The following is a 21,967-nucleotide window of genomic DNA, read 5'->3' on the forward strand; positions in this document are numbered from 1 at the left end:
TATTTTAAAATTGTCAGTTTCCAAGTGGTCATAAAATATCACATGTGTACAATTCAGTGATCTTGTGCGCTGTCGCATGCGATAATATGTAGGATAATAAATATCATAACCCAACCACACAGATACCGATGCGCCAGTATATAGCCAAGATCACTTGAATGTTTTCTTTTAAATCTAATAATAGATACGAAGACTTGTGTGGCTGCGATTAGGTTAAGTTAGATTAGTTTCAGTAGTACTTAAGGAACATACTTTAAAATAAAATCCAGAATTGAATCTACACCCACTTTCCTTTTCTCACTCTACATTGCTCCAGTCGAGACGAATAGAGAATAAAGTTGACAATCGAAGAGGGAGATTGGATTCTATTTTCATTATTAAAACATTGATCCTCCGAGCAGAATCTAGAATACAATAGACAATCGAAAAGGGAGATTGGATTCTATTCTCATTAATAAAAACATTGATCCTCCGAGCAGGATCTAGAGTACAATTGACAATCGAAGAGGGAGATTGGATTCTATTCCCATTATCAAAATGTAATGCTAATTTGAATGAAATTGTGGAATGTCATTCTTCTAACAGAATTTTAGGAAAACAAGGAACGATATGGTCGATATTTTCCCTTTTAGATTATAATCTTTTCTGAGAGAGGGTATAAAAGGTGTAAAAATGATAAAATATTTGGTCGTAAATAAATGTAAATTTCTTGCCATTTGTACGCCCACATCTAAGGAAGAACTATGAAATATAAAGTTGACTAAGAAGGGACATCAAAAAAATTAAAATCCTATGATTGCATGATATTACCTTGTTAATTGTACCATGATTAGTTCTAATAATCGTGGATTTTATAAAATATTTTTTCAATGGGTTTCTGAGATTTTGTAGAGTAATCTTTTAGGGTTTTTGAGGATATTTCAGAGAATTTTGAGGATATTTTCGAGGGTCACAGTGGTGGAATTGCAAAATATACTCACTTTAATGAATGTTTTACTGGAGTATTATCAGATTCTTTAACGTGTATTTTTGAGAATTTAATTCAAAATTTTTTTTTTATAATATACATATATTTTTTGAAGATTCCGGGCATGGTAGAATTAAGAAGGTAAATTCATGCAATCATATGTTTACAATATTTTCTCCAAGTTTTTCATTTGATAACATCTATTTGTCAATATGTATGTTTATTTATAAATCCACTGTATATAAATAAATCAAAGATGGAAACCTGTTTTCTCTACAGTGAAATGTGACAAGGTAAATTGCAAAAAAAAAGCAGAGATGGGAATGATTATTTCAAATAACTTTACCTTCTTAAATTTACCATGGAATGAACATCAAATAAAAAAAATATAATCTTATTTACGACACATGGTAGAATAAAGGAGGTCAAGTCATGCAATCATATGTTTACAATTTTTTCAAAAATTATTTATTTGGAAACATCTCATTGTCAAAATTTGTATTTATAAGACCATTGTACATACACAAATCAGAGATGGGAAACTGTTTTTATGTAGTGAAATGTGACAAGGTAAATTACAGAAAATTACCATCGCACTCCACTAATAAACAAACGTTGTTTTTATAAAGATAACAATAAAGGGATTAAGCCTGACCATTTTGCAACAACAAAATACTACGGTATCCCAAACAAACAAGCCAACACTGTTCTATTTTTTAAAATATTGAAGAGACAAACCTGGTTTTTTAAAGAAACCTACAAACATGGTTTTTTGAGAATATTTTTCAACAGATTTTTGTTTGACAATTATTTGTTTCTGCCAATAAACCTTGACGTCTTTTTTTATTATTTTCCTTACAAATCTTACAAAATAATACCTAAAGCTACCATACATTTATCGATAAAACTTATAATCACACATAAAATTCAGCGGTTCAAACAAAAACATCTTCCCACATACCATTTCACCTGGAGATGTGATACTCGGGCACGCATTAGGCGCCATCTAAGGGCGAAATATGCTAGCACCGTAAAGAGAACATAGTAACCCAACAGAAATAGCACGGATCGATTGTAATCCACATCTAAACTTCCCACCAATCTGAGCAGACTTTGCGGCTTGGCCATTAAACAGAAAAATTCCGTAGGCGGGCAAATCAAATCGGCACGATTGAATTTGAACAATGCTGCCAAAATACCTTCCAGCGAGTGACGCAAACAGCTGGTATACATTATGGCTCTTTCCAGTGTACTTATGTGGCCACGTTCCGTGGCATAATTCGCCAAGATAATAAAGACTGCAATGGAGGCGGGACCGATGAAAAAGGCTTGCTGTAAGCAAAGAGAAATTAACAAAAATGAAGGGGGAAAATATTTAAGGCTAGTTTAGACATTATGATATTCACATAGATAGTTTACACATGACTATAACATGATGTGTAAACAAGCCTTTAGAAATTTTGAAAAAAAAACTCACCTGCAATTTAAGTCTGGCTCCAAACAGCAGACCCAGACTTGAGGCAACCATTGACGTGAGAAATATTATCCCCGTGAATAAGGCAAAACGAAAGAATTGCATCGGCTGTTCGGTGAAGAAATAAAGAATTGCTGAAGCCGATATGGACATGATTATAACCGACAATACGTGTGAAGTTAACAGGGCCATAAAATATGAACTCAGGCAGTACCATTGATTATAGATTTGCCTTTGCAAATATTTCATTTCTGGACCAGCTACAACGACAAAGCAAAGGATGTTACTTTTTAAAGTAGGGATTTATAGATCAATAATTGTACTTACTTGTTGCTATCACCGGACACATGGCTGTGAAGACACACACCACCACCGTCAGCATGCTCAAGTGATAGTTGTACATGCCAAAGTAAGCATTCCTACCAATGCCAATATACGCTACACCAATCAATGATGCTAGGAATAGATGAGCAAATATTCTTAAGCTAATGTTGATCTGGAGAGAGAGGGAGAGAGAGAGAAAGAAAGAATCAAAAGCTATAGTCGTTTTTTAATTTTTTATTTCTTTTATTTTTATTCAACGTTTTAGAGATAGGGAAAAATTTTATGTTTGAACATATTTTTGGTAGAAGTTTTAGGGTGGGAATACATAAAGCGCTTATTTGTCTGGCTTAAGTCATCGGCTGGGTTCTTCGGAAATTATCAAAGGAGCCTAGGGCCAAAATCGAACTAAGTCAACCTAAAACTCCCAGTTTAAAACCTACAGAGGTAATTCGAAACCATGGTAGAATTACGAAGGTAAAGTCATACAATTATATGTTAACAATTTTCAAAATTATTCGTTTGACAACATTTCATAGTCAAAATTTGTATTTATAAATCCATTGTACATACACAAATCAGAGACGGGAACCTGCTTTCTATGCAGTTAAATTTGACACGGTAAATTACAGAAAATACAAAGATGGGAATGCTTATTTGAAATGACTTTACCTTCTTTTAATTTTATTCTGGGGTTTCGATGCTGTATTTTTTCGATCATGGTCAGTCTGTCATGGTAGAAGAATACAGGTAGACCAATTTTGGAATTGAAATTTTTGAATGATAAATTATTTGAATTTATAAAAATTTTTGAAAACGCACATAATAATAAACTCCGATTGACGTCGTATAAGAAAACATATAAAAATTGAAAAAAAAAATTCCTTAAAGGCATGTTTACGTTAGAGCTTTTTTCGGGGTAACTTTCGTCATGAAGATTTACTTGAGGTATATGCAATGGAATTGACAATTTAAACCGACTGTGTTTTCTAAATCCTTTACAGCGTAAGCGTACTATTAGATAAAGTATATAAACCAAGAAACCCGAAATAATATTCGTCTTTCCTAAAGGTGAGAATACATAAAACGCCATTTTGACGTGCTTCTTCGGAAAAGAAGATGTGCCGAATCGAACTAAGTCAACCTAAAACTATTTTATTCCTCCACGATGACTTAAATCAATAAAAAAAACGTTTTATGTATTCTCACCTTAAGATATGGAACAAATAACTGTTTTTATGTGCTAAGGAACGCCATAAAATACATTATTTATCATTTTTGTAAAATATGCCATTCGTCATGCGTAAATATTTTAGGTATGAAACAATTTTTATTTGATAAATAACAGGGTCGAGTTTCTTGGAAAGGGGTTGCCATATTCGATTGTGTAAATGACTTTCATAGTTGCAATCGTGCAAGTTTATATTTAGCATAAGTCACCGTCTGGCTTTTTTGTAAAAGAACAAAGAATTTTAAGACTAAAATAGATCAATGCTTAAATCGTTATATTTTCATGCCGATGTCACTATTTAAGCTTTGATCTATTTTAGCCTTTAAAGTACGTTTAGATTTGTGAAATATACTCGATGTCAAATGTTAGCTTCATAGCCCACACGTCAAATAATATCCACTGGATTTATGAATAGGATTTACGTGACGTATACGCTGTGGAATAGACATTTGAATCGAGTAGTCTAAACATATTGTTAAGGTGGCCTAATTTAAATTATAGATCGAAATTGAACCAATTCAACATACCCATCTTTGTTCTCTCAAGGTGAGGCCACATAGAACACGATTTTTACTGGCTTAGCTTATAGGCTGGCTTCTTCGTAAAAGAACAAAGGAGGAGTGAACTAAGTCAAATTAAAGATGAGAATACCTAAAGCGATTTTTTGAATGGCTGGCTTCTTCGGAAAATAACAAAGGAGCTTGGGGCCAAAATCGAACTAAGTCAACCTAAAACTTCGATGACTTAATTCAGTCAAAAAAGCGCTTTATATAATCTCACCTTAAAACTCCTTTGTTATTTACGGAGAAGCCAGTCGATGACTTAAGTAAGTCATAAAGGCCTTCTATGTATTCTCACCTTTATGAAAAAGCCAGGCCATGATTATAGCCAGAAAAAAACCTCTCATGCATTCTCACTTTAGGATATCATTTCTTGCACTAACCGACCTTTTTGTAAAATAACAACGGACTCTAGGGTTTCCTAATTTAAATTATGGGCCGAAATTGAACTAAGTCAACCTAGGCCAGTCGGTGACTTATGCTAGGAACACAATTGGAGCGAACGACGAATTTTTTCGCGGCGTATGTTCGTCGTCAAAAATAAAACACATATGTGTATATGGAAGTGCACACAATCACGGCACCGGCGAAAATTTCGTCGGTCGCCGCGAACTCAATTAGCTTTATTTCTATTTCATACGCCGGCGACCGGCGAACAAAACAGTACAAGGTGGCCATACTTGTACGAATTTTATGTGTTTTAGTAAATAAAGTTACTTTTTACTTTAAAATTTGTTATGGTCACTCTACTATCTGTTACTCGTATAAAAAAAACATAATTAATTTGTTTATTTATTTGTGTACTTGCGCCTGAGTGAAGATGGATATCAGTGAATTTATAATAGAGAAGATGGACATAAGTGAAATTATAATAGAGAACGTAAAGAATTATGCTAGGAACACAATTGGAGCGAACGACGAATTTCGCCCTACGCGGCGACAAAATGAGCCGCGAAAATTCGTCGTATGGAACACAATACCGACGAAATTATAAAACAGCTGATGAAGTTGTTTACTTTTTGCTCATTTGTTGACTACAATGAATTATACAAGAACACATAATTCTTTACGTTCTCTATTATAATTTCACATATGTCCATCTTCTCTATTATAAATTCACTGATATCCATCTTCACTCAGGCGCAAGTACACAAATAAATAAACAAATTAATTATGTTTTTTTTATACGAGTAACAGATAGTAGAGTGACCATAACAAATTTTAAAGTAAAAAGTAACTTTATTTACTAAAACACATAAAATTCGTACAAGTATGGCCACCTTGTACTGTTTTGTTCGCCGGTCGCCGGCGTATGAAATAGAAATAAAGCTAATTGAGTTCGCGGCGACCGACGAAATTTTCGCCGGTGCCGTGATTGTGTGCACTTCCATATACACATATGTGTTTTATTTTTGACGACGAACATACGCCGCGAAAAAATTCGTCGTTCGCTCCAATTGTGTTCCTAGCATTATGTGTTCTTGTATAATTCATTGTAGTCAACAAATGAGCAAAAAGTAAACAACTTCATCAGCTGTTTTATAATTTCGTCGGTATTGTGTTCCATACGACGAATTTTCGCGGCTCATTTTGTCGCCGCGTAGGGCGAAATTCGTCGTTCGCTCCAATTGTGTTCCTAGCATTAAGTTGCAAAAATATAAAAGGTTTTTTTTACCGGTTTAGTTCATCGGCTATTTTAGGTTGAATTAGTTCAATTTCGACTCAACACATTTTAAAAGAAAAAATAAAGGTGAGAATACATAAAAAGTTTTTTTGACTGGCTTTTTCGTAGAGAAACAAAGCAAAAACATAGAAGTATAAAGATGGGACAAGATAGAGTCAAAATATGGCAACCCTGTGAAAATTCCTCTGTTGTTATGATATCATAACAACATAGTTGCAATTTTTTGGAAAGGTCTATGGAATAGAATTTTGAAATAATATTTTTGGATTTTTCAAACTTTTATATTAACATGCCTATGTCATGAGCTGTTACACTAGGTATTGTAGACACAAATCATTTGCACTGAATGCATTTTCTCTAATCTTTACCATTTTAGGTCTTTGAACAAGAAGCCAACCCATGACTTAAGACAGTCCAATAAGCGTTTTATGTATTCTCATCTTAACAGCATTTCCATTACCTTATCTCTAACTGTTTGTAAAAGTATTCTCTGCAACAGCCATTTGTATTGTAGCCACCAAGAAGTCTGCGTGGAATCTTCTTTCAATTCAATATCACATACCAAATCCAGATTATTCGCCGGTAATGTAAGTCTAATGACACTACTTGGTGCCGGAGCATTTTGTAAATTTTTCTCTGGCATTGGGCGCCATTTGAGTACTTTACCATTTTCCATAGCTCTGACCATGTTATCGTGAATATTGCCATAGGCATTGGTAGTGGCTTCAATAACTGGAAAAATAGTGTCAATTTCAAGTCAGGTTAAAGGTTCATGAAAAAAAGACTTACGAAAATCAGCTGGATTATAGCTAATCGGACACTTGAGACCAAATAATTCCAAATACTGGACAACGTCTTGAACAGCACCCTGATAGACACATTGGCCTTCGGCCATGGTGTAAAGATTGTCAATTAATTGTAACAGTCGACTTGAGGGTGAATGTAGGGTACAGATGACAGTGTGACCATTCTGGGATAATTGTTTCAACTGCAACAGACACTGATAGGCTGTGGACTCATCTAAACCTCTGAAACACAAGTGTTCTTAAATACAACTCTAATAGCCACATAATACAGCTCTAATAAATTGATATTCTCAGGGTAGAAATCTTGATCTCCAACTTACGTTGTTGGTTCATCGAGAAATATAACCACCGGTTTATTGATCAACTCCACTGCAATGCACACACGCTTCAATTCCCCGCCCGATATATTTTGTATCCTTGTGTTCGCTTGGTCCTGTAGGTTGAAAAACTGCAAGAGAGTTGTAATTGTGGCAGACCGTTGCTCAGGACTGCACTGGGGATTCAGTTTAAATTTCGAAGCCATCATCATTGTTTCGGCAATCGTGAAATGAGGACAAAGGTAATCTTCTTGCAACACATAACGGGAAATTTTTCGAAACTTCCCCCGATCCAGTGGCCTATCATTGATGAATATGTTGTCCGTTTTAGGTTTGATTCTGGAAAATAGTAAAAAAACACAGTCAAACATGGTTATGCCAAACTCAACAAATAAACTCCGAGGTAAACGCTAAAAACAAATTGTTTTGAATCAGAGTTGTATTTAACTACCACATATTTATTGATCCTAATAAATGCTAACAATTCGAAATGAGAGAACGAAAGAAATGTACACGAACTGTGCTGTTCTTTTTTATTTTGCATTTTATGCAAAAAATCATATTTATGGATGAATTTTGTTCTGCAATATAACTTTATTTATAAATAATGAAAATAGGGAACGCTGTGATCGAAAAAGGACATATGTGCATTACATGTAATGGCAAACTTAACATTGTGTTTCACAACTAAATGGCATGTATATATCACACGAAATGTGTAACTTTTACATATGGAATATTTCCCACAACATATGTAAAAAACACTCCGTCTGATACAGCATTCAGACATAAAGTCAGTTGTCTTGTATTTTTGAAACGCGGCAATTTTTTTTACTCCTGAAAGATTATAGATTAAATTTTAGCTATGCTTTAGGGTGAGAGTACATAAAAGGCTTTTTTGACTGGCTTAAGTCATTTGCTAGCTTCTTCGTAAAGAACTAAGAAGTTTTAGGTTGACTTAGTTCGATTTCGGCCCTAGGTTCCTTTGTTATTTTCCGAAAAAGCCAGTCATAAAAGCGTTTTATGTACCCTCTCCTTTAGATCTTCTAACAGAGAAAAACCACATTTGAATTAGGTAGTACTTGTTCCTTATTGCGTTACCAGAAAAGACTTTAACAAGATGACCGGGGGTTATAAATATGTCTTTGTTCTTATGATAATCGACGAGGCTGCAATGAAAACCAATAAAGAGATTGGGGCGATTAGTTCAAATAAGGCCCTTTAATATTTAAAACCCATTGATGTCGAAATTGAACTAAGTCAGCCTACATCATTGGCCTAAAGATGCGGATACGTACGTAAAAGATTTCATTGACTGGCTTAAAGATGAGAATACCATGAAGCGCGTTTTTGTCAGGCTTAAAGGTGTGTATTCATAAAACGCTTTTTTGATTGGCTTAAATCACCGGCTGGCTTCTTCGTAGTGGAACAAAGGAGTTTTAGGTTGACTTAGTTCGATGCTTTCCCAAGAAGCCAGCCAATAACTTAAGCCATTAAAATAAACGTTTTATGCATTCTCACCCTAAATTATCGGCGGGCTTCTTCGGAAAAGAACAAAAAAGCGTAGGGTTAGGTTGACAAAATCGATCTATGTCAACCTAAAACTCCTGTGTTCCTCTACGAAGAAGCCAGCCGATGACTTAAGCCAGTCAATAACGCGTTTTATGTATTCTCACCTTAAGTCATCAACTGGATTCTTCGTAAAAGAACAAAGGATTTTGACCCATCAGTAGTTTTAGGTTAACTTAGTTCACTTTTAGACCAAAATTTATACATGTTCTTTTACAAAAAAAGCCAGCCAATGAATTAAGCCAGTATATCACCTAAAGGTAAGGCTTTTTACTGGCTTAAGTAATCGGCTGACTTCCTCGTAAAAAAGCAACGGACTTAATTCTTTTTTGCCAAAAATGCATATTTGTTTACCCTACGCTCTATTGATCTTTTACCAAAAAGTCAGCTGATTGATTAGGCCATTAAAAACTTTTTCTTTCTCATCTCACCTCACCTCAACTCTGTTCATATGATATGATAACACCAGATGTGAATCCACCTGATGTCAATATGTTGACTGTAATATCCTGTCTTTATATCTCTATGTCCCGTTCTTATATCTTTTCTCTATCTAAACGATAAACTTCACATGATCAAGTTTTTATTATTACATCTTCCCGTTAAAACAAATGCATTTTTACAGAGATATGGCAGTTTTTCAATATAAAATAAACGATTAGCAGTATCCATTTTTTTATTTAAATAAATTTTGCTGTTATTGCCATATTATCAATACAAAATATGGCAACGTGAATTCAGTAAACTGTTCGTTAAAAGATAAAGGGAAGATGGTCTGACCTTTTGCTTATCGCACAGTTCATATTTAAATGATATTTGTAATAACAAAAACCGATTTTTTTGTTCGACAACATAAATTTTTATGCATCGAAAAGCCCATGGTAGAAGAAGATAGGTAGACGCGTCGACACAGCTGCTGTGACAATGAACTGTCAAGCCAATTTTATAACTGAAAATGTTGAATGAAAAGTTATTTAAATTTGTACAAATTCTTGAAAAAAGCATATCGTAAAAACCTCCGATTGGCGTCGTAAAAGAAAACTTATAAATATCTATTTATTTTGAAAAATTTTTTTTGACATATCAATGTTCCCAAGCGTTGAAGCATCTACCTGTAGTGTAGGTTGACTTAGATCACTTTTGGTCCTTAACTTAAACTAGGTCACTCTAGTCCTTCGTTTTTTTACGAAGGAACTGTCAAATTCATTGCGTATACGTCGAATGAAATTTGCTGGATTTGAGGGTCGACTTCATTTGATGTAGAAAATATATGGACTTTGTTGTTATGATATGTGCTTTTAAACAAATTTCAATAATTTAAATATTCATTTTTACAATTTTTGACAGCTCATTATACCAACAGCTGCGTCGATGCGCTTACCTGTATCATTTTATGATAATGTAGACAGAATGGAATTGACATTTGAAATCCACTCGATTTAGTGCATCTAAACGTATTTTTATGCCAATCTCTTATCATGGTAGAAGAATATAGGTAGACGCATCGACACAGCTGCTGGGACAATGAACTGTCAAACCAATTTTGGAATTGAAAATGTTGAATGAAAAATTATTTAAATTTCTAAATTTTTTGAAAAAATGCGAATTATAATAACCTCTGAATGACGCCGTATAAGGAAACAATATAAAAATCTACTTATATTTGAAAAAACATTAATTTTTTTTGACATATCAATGCTGCCAAGCGTTGATGCATCTACTTTTATTCTTCTGCCATAGTATCCCCCTCAACATCTTTTGTTTATTTACAATTAAGCTCCTTAATTTTGCCCGTTGTAAAAACAGGGCTGATATCAATCGGACCAACCATGGTGAAATAAATAGGTAATCCATTTATGTCAGCTGATCAATAGATTAGTTATCAAAAAAGCATATTGCGATAGTAAACAAAATGTAAACCGAGGTTTTGAAATCTGGTGAAACAACTAAGTATTAAGTCGCGCTACTACCATACATATGCGTGTCAAACGGCGTTAATATCTTTTTAATAAATGCTATTAAAAATAATGATTTAGATATATTTTTATTTAAATAATTATTTTAAAAAGGTTTGTTTTGTGCTGTATATAAAACACAATGACATTTTATTTCAAATGGCGGGTGAATTTTCAATGTCATACGTTTTATACCAGCAGCTGCGTCTAATCATTTAAAGGAATATCGATTAGATTTGTGATTTGAGAATAGTACGTGAATGAGAATAGTACGAGGCCTACATTCAGTGATCGACAAGCAAACAATATCTTCAGCCTTTACAATGGCCAAAGCAGTCTAATAGGACCCAAAGTCCGATAGAAGAGAATGCTAGCTCACGTGATTCCTTTTAAATAATCTCAGCAATTTGTGCAGTATCGTCAAAAATATTTATGTTTTCAATATATTATGTTTCGGAATTATTTCAAATTTGGTATTTGAAGTTGGATACTACAGCCTAAAAGTGGGAATACATAAAGCGCATATCTGGCTGGCTTCTTCGGAAATGAGCAAAGGAGCCAAAATCGAACTAAGTCAACCTAAAACTCCTTTGTTCATCTACGAAGAAGCCTGTCGATGACTTGAGCCAGCCAAATATGCGCTTTATGAATTTCAACCCTAAGTCAGAAAACTGTTTGTGCAGGTCCACGTCTTTTGATGATTTTAGCGACATTATTCACCGGAATTGTTTCAAATTTGGTATTTGAATTTCGTAATGGATACTACAGCCTATGACAGAAAATTGTTTGTGCAGGTCCAAATCTTCATATAGCCCGTATATAACGATACCTCCCGATATTCGGTATTTTGATGATTTTAGCTACATTATTCACCGATTTTTTTTTAGTTTCGCATTTGAATATTTTAATGGCTTATGACAAAAGTTACCTATGCAGGTCCATGTCATCGTATAGACCCTAATTTAACAGCTATATTCTTTATTTTTAAGATTAAAAAAAAATTAACGGATTTTATTGTTTTTGAGAAATGCTAAATTCGTCTCAAATGGTGGAGGGTATTCAAAATTCGGCCCGGCCGAACTTAAGCTGGGAATACGTAAAGCGCTTATTTGGCTGGCTTAAATCAACGGCTGGCTTCTTCGTAGATGAACAAAGGAGTTGTAGGTTGACTTAGTTCGATTTTGGCCCTAGGCTCCTTTGTTAATTTCCGAAGAAGCCAGCCGATGACTTAAGCCAGCCAGATAAGCGCTTTATGTATTCCCACCTTTACAGCTTTTTTACTGGTTTAAATACATGTATGGCCCTTAAGATTTCCTAGAACATATCATTAGTCCGTACAGACCCTAACATATAAAGGCGGGAATACATAAAACGTTTTTTTTTTTAATGGCTTAAGTCATCGACTGGCGAAGGGCCAATATCGAACTAAATCAATCTAAAGTTACTTTGTTCTTCAACGAAAAAGCCCGCCGATCGATGACTTAAGCCAGTCAAAAACGCCTTTTTATGTATTCTCACCTTTAGTTCAAACAACAGACGACCGGCATTTGCCTATCTAAATGATGGGTAGTTTATATTGCACTTATATAAATGCACTTGAACACTCACCTGTAACTTGCCAACAGATTGATGAGTGTAGTTTTTCCAGATCCAGATGGTCCAATAATGGCTGACAATTCACCGGCCCGAAATTCACCACTTAAACCATTTAAAATTTGTTTCTGAGCTTTTAGAAAAAAAAACAAAAATATATTTTTAATATTTATCACTTCAACATACTCGATGCGCTGGGATTCTGTCAGATTTTTTTTTTGTTGATAATTTCAATGTTTTTTTTTTATAATCATTTCTATTTTTGATAATGTGTACATTTTCAATGCAACTTTTTTGAGAATATTAAAATAAAATACTATATTTTAGTGTGCGGATTTCCCACTGGCAACTACAATGAATCATTTCATCAAATTGTGTACGAAATTAAGTGCAACAGAAATATTTCTGAATGACATATTCCACTAAACAATTCACTTCGATCAGATAAGATATCTCAAAATTGTAGACACGCCGATTATTAAACATAAATTTAAACAAACCCCAAAAAAAAAAACCAAAAATATTGCTTGTCATAATTTTCATTCATTATTATTTTTAGAGAACAGGAAGTCAACATGCATTGCATTTTTCGTATACATCACCATGGGAAGATGCACTTTTGTAGCGTGTTTACACACAATTATTTGAAAGAGATTAACGGTGATATCAATCAATCAATTACAGTTACTTTAACATATGTTTTCCATAGTCAAGTTTATTGTGATTAGCCATTTATCACGTTTAAACCAGATAAAACATTGTATGTTAACATGCTATTATGTCAATCACATATATTTAGAGATTAGAAAGTGTCGCCAATAAAAACTGCAATCACAATTAACATATGCCTGCCAATTAATGTTAAATTTCGATTTTTAGTGCATTGTCAGCATTTATCAACTTAAACCTGATTGTATTCCACAAGATTTATCAAACAATTCTTCTTTAAAAACCCGTCCATAATATATGCATACTTAAATATATATCAACTCCGTGGCATTTATATCTTCTCAAATGCATACAAGAATGACTTGGATTAATTCAATAGATATATTAAATGCAGAGCTTTGCTACCAATTGGAACAAGGAACATGACTACTCAATTCCACTCTTTTGGGTCACTAAAGTCGATTTAACCATGTCCGTCTGCCTGTTGAAATCACGATATAGCCCAAATCATTTAAAGTACAGCTTCAAAATTGTATGTTGTTTAGGATGGTTGGTATTGAAAATAGGATATATCTGTCCAAGTTTTGCTATAGTCGTCATATAACAGTACCTCCCAACATTCGGTCCTTTAATATTTTTTGTTTATTTTTTTCACGGATTGGTTTAAAAATCTGTATTTGTAGTTCATAACGGGTTCTAGCTCCGATGGCGGAACATAGTATGTATAGGTCCAAGTTTTGCTATAGTCGCCATATAACGATATTCGGTGTTTTGATGATTTTTGCCACATTTTTCCACGGATTTGTTAAAAAAAAATGGTATAATGGGTCTAGCTTCGGTGACAGAACATTGAATATTTAGGTCCACGTTATAAAAATAGCGCACATATAACGATAACCACCGATATTCGGTATTTTGGTAATCCTAGTCACATTTACCCACGAAATTGTTTCAAATTTGGTATTTAATAAGATTTGGTAGATGACAATCCTTGAAGTATAAAATTGTCTATAGAGGTTCCCGTTTTGATATGGTCTCCATATCAAAACCGCATTATCCAAACGGTCTTACTGTTATTTGTAGTTTAAAGTAGAACACTATTGAATTCTGATACTTTTATATAAAAATGTTTCTTTAACCAATGGTGGAGGGTATATAAAATTCAACCCGGCCGAACTTAATGTTTTTTTTTTACTTGTTACTGGATTAAGTCATCGGCTTCGTTAAAGCACAAAGGAGTTTTAGGTTGACATAGTTCAATTTCGGCCCATAATATATACATGCCCACCCTACGCTCCTTTGTTTTTTTTTTTTTTAATGTAGTCAGCCGATCACTTAAGCCTGTCAAAAAAGCGTTTTATGTATTCCCACCTTAAAGCAGTTTGGGAAATAGGTCACCAGCCCAGTTTCTCTTATAGCAAGTTTACATTAGAACTTTTTTATACCCTCCATCAAACGGAATATACATTTTAGACCCCACAAAAAATACCTATATCCTTGATCAGCATAAAATTCTATGTCGATTTAGCGATGTCCGTCCGTCTGTAAAAGTCACTCTAGCTTCCGAACGAAATGAAGTAGGTTCATAAAATTTTATTCAAATGTGTATTATGTCTGCAGGACTTTTGGTATTGAAAATGGGTGATGTAGGTCCACGTTTTGGTATATCCACCATATAAGGGTCCTTCCTTTTTTCGGTATTTTGATGATTTTAGCGACAATATTCAAATTTGGTATTTGACGTTCGTAATGGATACTAAAGCCTATGACAGGAGATTGTCTGTGCAGGTCCACGTCTTCGTACCTCCTGATATTGGGTATTTTGATGATTTTACTGACATAATTCACCGGAATTGTTTCAAATTTGGTATTTGAAGTTCGTAGTTGATACTACAGCCTAGGACAGAAAATTGTCTGTGCAGGTCCACGTCTTCGTATAGCCCCAATATAACGGTACCTCCCTATATTCGGAATTTTGATGATTTTAGCTCTATTATTCACTGCATTTTTTTATTCAAGTTTCGCATTTGAATATTGTAATGGCTTATGACATAAGTTGCCTATGCAGGTGCACGTCGTCGTATAGACCCTAATATAACGGCTACATTCGGATTTTTTTTTTCCTTTTTGAAAATTGCCAAAATTATTCCAAATGGTGGAGAGTATTCAAAGATCGGCCCGGCTGAACTTACAGCTTTTTTACTCGTTCTTATTTAAATTAATAATTTGTCTGCGCATTTTTCGAAGGAAACAAAAACTAGAGAAGAGATTCTAGTTGAACTTTGGGAAAAGAATATGGATTAGCTTTGAGTAGCCAGAAACAATTCCCATTTATGCAAATATTTTCGTAGAGGAATAAATCAAAGATATAGAAGTATAAAGATGGGACAAGACAGAGTCAAGATATGGCAACCCTGTGAAAATACATCTGTTGTTATGATATCGTAACAACATAGTTAGAAATGTTATGCGATTTAAACCGCTTAGGCAATATGCAATTAATTTGGAAAGTCTATGGAATAGAATTTTGAAACCCAATTTTTGAATTTTTCAAACTTTTGTTTGTCATTTTTTTCTATAAATGTGTTTTTTATATTAACATTGTCCTGTCATGAGCTGTTATCTAGATAGTATAGACACCAACCATTTGCTCAGAATGCATTTTGTCTAGTCTTTACCATTTTAGGTCTTTGAATAAATGAGTTTTAGGTTGACTTAGTTCGATTATGGCCCTACGCTCCTTTGTTCTTTTCCGAAGAAGCCAGTCGATGACTCAAGGCAGTCATAAAGGCCCCTTATGTACTCTCACCTTTACTTCTTATGCAGTTCTCGTATAACGTGTTTTTTTAAGTCATTATTTAAGGATCATAACTCCAAGACTAACCAACTGAAATGTTGCCAAAAATAAAAACTTTCGCTGGCAACGTTTTGCAATGAATTTAATAATTATTCGACTAAAAATGCTGGATGACAATCTTCTACCAAAACCAAAACAAGGGGGCTATATTTTTAAAATTCATACTTGTCCTAGCTGCAGCAAAAATGATACTTTGAAGTTAAATTTAATCACTTCCAAGTCAAGTCTCACATTACTTACAATACTTATATTTCAGCATCTGTTTTAGATTATATTCTTCCTTAAAGAAGTCTATAACAGGCGTGAAAATTGCAAAATATTTTTACGGAAATAAATTTAAATGTATTGGCCAGTTGTGCGCTCATATCTAAAGGTGAGAGTACATAAAACGCTTTTTTAACTGGCCTTAGTCATCGGCTGGCTTCTTCGTAGAGGAACAAAGCAAAGACTTGAAATTGTAAAGCGTAGATATACCGAACAAATGGTTTGTGTCTAGACTATCTAGAATAACAGCTCATGACAGAGGGATATTATTATAAAAAAACACAATTATAGAAAAGAATGACAAATAAAAGTTTGAATAATACAAAAATTTTGTTTCAAAATTCTACTCCATAGCCTCTCAATTATTGGCGGTTTAATAGCCTATTGCTTTGGCGCATTTAAGGTATTTTCACAGGGTTGCCATATTTTAATTCTGCCTTGTTCTATATTTATACTTCTATGTTTTTGAACAAAGAAGTTTTAGGTTTACTTAGTTCGATTTTGGCCCTTCGCTCAAAAAAGCGTTTTGTGTATTCTCTTGTATTTTCACCTTTTGGAAGAACTCAATAATGATTGCATGAGAATACCTTTGTAATTGTACCATGGTACAAACAAAGAAATAAATAAATGACAAACAATAAAAATGAATAAATTTTCAATTACAATTGTACAATTGTTTTAGCAACAGTCTGGTCGCCAACGTCACCTAGGCTTTTTCTATTGACAACTAATACCTGAACTCAGTTGTCTTTCGTTTTGTAAACGCAGGGTGAACGAGTGATTTGGCATTTTAAGCCTTAGCAAATAAATATGGCGTTTTCTTTTGCATATTTTTATTTACCGATCGCTGTCGCAACTACCACTCAATGGCCTAGAATTTAATATTTTTTGTTTTCGAACCGAGTTGAAAAAAGTATTAATCTTTAACAACAATTTGGTCGTAATTATAGTTTTAACATTTTGAACGGATTCGCTGGTGTAAGGGACGATTGGACCCCTAGTTGAGATGAACATCAGTGTAGGTTAATTTTAATGTAAACAAAATCCGCAACGGAATTGTACAATCCACAAAATTGAAAGGCCACACACGTATTGGCAGCAGGGTGCAGTAATCGTGAAGGGTATAAAAAATACGGCACGTCAGAACTATTTTCTTTTTTTTTACCCTCCACCATTCTATGGAGGGTATATTAGCTTTGTCATTCCGTTTGTAACTCCTCGAAATATTCATAATAGACCCTATAAAGTATATATATTCTGGATCCGCGTAAAATTCTAAGACGATTTAGTTATGCCCGCCTGTCTGTCTGTGTGTCTCTCTGTCTGTCCGTCTGTCTGTCTGTTGTAATCACGCTATCTTTCGAACGAATTGAGATAGAAGGCTAAAATTTTGCACACATGTTTATTATTATTATTATTATTATTATTATTATTATTATTATTATTATTATTATTATTATTATTATTATTATTATTATTTAAGTTCGTAAATGGGCCATGTAGGTCCACGTTCCCCCATACATCGGTACCTCGCGATATGCGATATTTTGATGATTTTAGCGACACTATCCACCGGAATTGTTTCAAATTAAATATTTGAAGTTCGAAATGGATACTAGAGCCTAAGACAGAAAATTGTCTGTGCAGGTGCACGTCTTCGTATAGCCCCCATATAACGGTACCTCCAATATCCTGTATTTTGGTGAATATTATATATTATTAAATTACGTATTTAGAGTTCGTAATGAGAACTACAGTCTGTGACAGAAAATTGTCTATGCAGGCCCAGGTCTTCATATAGGCCCCATATATCAGTACCTCCCTATATTCGGTATTTTGACGATTTTAGGTACCATACTCAAAGAAATTGTTTGAGATGTCGTATTTAAAGTTCGTAATGGATGCTACAGCCTGTGACAGAAAATTGTCTATGCAGCTCCGATATAACCGTACCTCCCCATATACGATATTTTGGTGATTTTAGCCGTTCACCGTTTATTTCAAGTTTCGAATTTAAATATGGAAACGGCTTATGACAAACAATGCCTATGTAGGTCCACGTCGTACAGAGCCCAATATAATGCTATTTTTAAGATTTTAACAGAATTTTTAACGGATTTTTTTTTTTTTTCTAGGATGATTGGTATTGAAAATGAGATATATCGGTCCACGTTTTGGTATATTCCCCATATAACGGTACATCCCCATATTCAGTATTTTGATGATTTTTTGCCACATTTTTCATGGATTTTTAAAAAAATTGGTACTTCTTGGTCGTAGTGGGTTCTAGCTCCGGTGGCTTAACATTGCATGTATATATCCACGTTTTGGTATAGCACCCAAATAACGGTACCTCCCGATATTATGGTTGCATGGTTTACCAGTAGGCAGGTTAACTTCGTAAATGGGCCATGTCGGCCCCCATACAACGGTACCTCCCGATATTCGGTATTTTCATGATTTTAGCGACATTATTCACCGGAATCATTTCACATTTTGTATTTGAAGTTCGTAATGGATTCTACAGCCTGTGACAGAAATTGTCTGTGCATGTCACATCTTAATATGGCCCCCATATAACGGTAGTCGGTATTTTGATGATTTCAGACACATTATTCACTGGAATCGTTTCAAATTTCCTATTGGAAAATCTTAATGGTTCTACAACCTATGGCAAAAAATTTTTATATGCAGGTCCACGTCTTCGTATAGCCCCATATAACGGTACCTCCCGATAGTCGGTATTTAGATGATTTCTGACACATTATTCACCGGAATCGTTTCAAATTTTGTATTTGAATTTCGTAATGGATACTACAGCCTATGAAAGAAAATTGTCTGTGCATGTCACATCTTGACATGGACCCCATATAACGGTACCCCCCGATAGTCGGTATTTTGATGATTTCAGATACATTATTCACTGGAATCGTTTCAAATTTCCTATTGAAAAATCTTAATGGTTCTACAACCTATGGCAAAAAATTTCGTATGCAGGTTCACGTCTTCGTATAGCCCCCATATAACGGTACCTACCGATATTCGGTATTTTCATTGATTTTAGCGACATTATTTACCGGAATTATTTCAAATTTTGTATTTGAAGTTCGTCATGGGTACTTCATCCTATGACAATCATTTTTATATGCAGGTCCACGTCTTCGTAGGGCCCCCATATAACGGACCTCCCGATAGTCCATGTATTCTTGTGAACAAAATGCAGGTCGCATTTATTATCCGATTGAGATGAAATTTTGCACACATCATTTGTTTGGCCCAAGGACGAACCCTATTGAAATTGGAGATAATCGGTCAAAATTTAGATATAGCTCCCATATATATCTTCGTCCGATTTGCTTTTTATTGTGCACCAAACGTGTAATATCAGCCCGAATAGTATGGAAGTTTGCACATACAACCAGATTAGGCCTAAAAATAAGTATGCCAAATTTGATCGCAATAGGTTCAAATATAACTATAGCTCCCATATATATTGTTCATTCGATTTGTTATTTTTGTCCTCCGCAGCCGTAATATGCACTCTGTAACAACAATATTTGGGGAAATATATCAAATACAGCTTAGAAATATCTTTGCCAAATTTTATCGAGATCGGTTCAGATTTGGATATAGCTCCCATATATATCTTTATCTGATTTAAAATTAATTTTGCACCAAATGGGCAATACAAGTCCGAATTTAAAAGATACAAATGCTTCGGCATATTTAGTCAGTCGAACTTTAAATTATAATTATAATCATAGCGTGTATGATTGAATTTTCCCATAAAAACTTTTAATTGGTATGTGGATCTCTACTAAATTAGCAAAGTGGTGTAGGGTATCAAAAAGTCGGCTCCGCCCGACTTTAGGACTTTCTTTACTGGTTTTTTTTTTTTTTTTGAAAATTTTCAAATTTCTTCCAGATGGTGGAGGGTATTAAAAGTTCGGCCCGACCGAACATAGCTGCTTTTTAACTTGTTAAATAACTAAATTAACTTTTTCTCTAACTGTGTTTGATCTGCTCATTTGATTATTACCAATGCAAAAAATAAATAAATTCAAATATTTAACCCCCAGTTCATCTATGTGGTTATGAAATCATCTAAGTTTGTGTGTATGTAAAGCCACACTGTTTGTTTTATTAATTAATCAATTAAAGAATTGTTGGTTTTTTAAGCAGCTTGCACTTTTTTTATAATTTCACTTGAAAATTTTCGATATTCTTTTTTTTTCATAGTTTTTTTTTTTTTTTTTGTATTTACTTCGATCTTCATTTCGGGCAAAATGCGTTAGATCCACAAACTTGATATTGACACCCGCAACTCGCGACAACGATCGCAATTCATTTCCATGCTCGGCCGATGGCGACAATGCGCGGCACTCAAATTCGTTCATTTCAACGTTGAAAACAATACTAAATAGAATTGATATTCACTTGAATCTATTATCGAAATTTTTTGTTATCAACCCTAACAAATGGTTTTATTTTCATTTTTTTGTGTTTTTGCTGTTGGCGAATTGTTCCCATATGTATGTATGTATGTAGGTATTCATGCATGTACATACATGCATATACAGCTAGAAACGTATTTATGTGTGTACAACTATTTAACCCAGTCTACACTTTTTCTAAACATCCATTCACACAAATGGGAGTGAATGTGGGGTATGTGTTTACATTTGGATGTTTTTTTATACCCTCCACCATTGCATTAAATTTGTCATTCCGTTTGTAACACCTCGAAACATACATTTTAGACCCCACAAAGAATATTTATTCTTGATCAGCATAAAATTCTATTTCGTTTTAGCGATGTCTGTCCATTTGTGGAAATCACTCTAGCTTCCGAACGAATTGAAGTACATTGATAAAATTTTACTCAAATGTGTATTATGTCTGCAGGACTTTTGGTATTGAAAATGGACCATGTAGGTCCACGTCTTCGTATAGCCCTCATATAACGGTACCTCCCGATTTGCAGTATTTTGATGATTTTAGCGACATTATTTACCGGAATTCTTTCAAATTTGGTATTTGATGTTCGTAGTGGATACTACAGCCTGTGACAGAAAATTGTCTGTGCAGGTTCACGTCTTCGTATAGCCCCCATATAACGGTACCTCCCGATATTCGGTATTTTGATGATTTTAGCGACATTATTTATCGGAATTGTTCCAAATTTGGTATTTGAAGTTCATAGTGGATACTCAAGCCTGTGACAGAAAATTGTCTGTGCAGGTTGACGTCTTCGTATAGCCCCCATATAACGGTACCTCCCGATATGCGATATTTTGATGATTTTTAGCGATCGGAATTGTTTCAACTTTGGTATTGGAAGTTTAGAATAGATACCACAGCACAAGACAGCAAATAGGCCATGTAGGTCTACGCCTTCGTATAGCTCCCATATAACGGTACCCCCCGCTATTCGGTATTTTGATGATTTTGGCGACATTATTTACCGGAATTATTTCAAATTTTGTATTTGAAGTTCGTAATGGATACCACAGCCAATGCCACCAGAAAATTGTCTGTGCAGGTCCACGTTTGGAATAAGTTTTTGGAATAAGTTTAGATTTGTTCGAATTGGTCACCTCTGGCACGAATTATGGCCTTCAAACGGCCAATGAAACCGTCACACGCTGCGCGAATGTTGCTCTGCGGTATTTTGATCAATTTCCGACGAAGCGCTTGCTT

The 21,967-nt window shown here is 34.4% G+C and overlaps 2 protein-coding genes across 4 annotated transcripts in view; one reads left to right on the top strand and one right to left on the bottom strand.

Annotated features, from left to right (window-relative positions):
* Positions 1-21,967, top strand: part of LOC101891682 (activin receptor type-1) — a 174,920-nt gene that overhangs the window by 74,894 nt on the left and 78,059 nt on the right. The gene's annotated exons all lie outside the window — the stretch shown is intronic.
* Positions 1,790-20,693, bottom strand: LOC101890462 (ATP-binding cassette sub-family G member 4). 3 transcript variants are annotated; one of them, XM_059127781.1, is made up of 8 exons: positions 20,532-20,693; positions 12,493-12,610; positions 7,364-7,699; positions 7,027-7,265; positions 6,698-6,969; positions 2,769-2,937; positions 2,445-2,701; positions 1,790-2,299 (listed from the first exon to the last, which is right to left on the bottom strand). In XM_059127781.1, the coding sequence occupies exons 1-8, from the start codon at positions 20,662-20,664 to the stop codon at positions 1,895-1,897; spliced, it is 1,929 nt and encodes a 642-aa protein (XP_058983764.1). In that variant the 5' UTR covers positions 20,665-20,693; the 3' UTR covers positions 1,790-1,894. The 3 variants fall into 3 exon arrangements, with proteins under 3 accessions (XP_058983764.1, XP_058983765.1, XP_058983766.1); XM_059127782.1 differs by having other exon boundaries at positions 12,493-12,605; positions 20,532-20,687; XM_059127783.1 differs by lacking the exon at positions 12,493-12,610 and having other exon boundaries at positions 1,791-2,299; positions 20,532-20,670.

This window comes from Musca domestica, unplaced genomic scaffold (assembly GCF_030504385.1).
Source record: "Musca domestica strain aabys unplaced genomic scaffold, Musca_domestica.polishedcontigs.V.1.1 48, whole genome shotgun sequence".
NCBI lineage: Eukaryota > Metazoa > Arthropoda > Insecta > Diptera > Muscidae > Musca > Musca domestica.

What these genes read in the sequence shown, in the direction of transcription:
- LOC101890462 (XM_059127781.1), bottom strand. Translation starts at nt 20,664, where the DNA reads ATGAACGAATTTGAGTGCCGCGCATTGTCGCCATCGGCCGAGCATGGA. An exon ending in TACAAACAGTTAGAGATAAG is followed by an intron (nt 2,938 to 6,697) that starts GTAATGGAAATG and finishes CTCTCTCTCCAG; the next exon opens with ATCAACATTAGCTTAAGAAT. An exon ending in GTGTCCGGTGATAGCAACAA is followed by an intron (nt 2,702 to 2,768) that starts GTAAGTACAATT and finishes TTGTCGTTGTAG; the next exon opens with CTGGTCCAGAAATGAAATAT.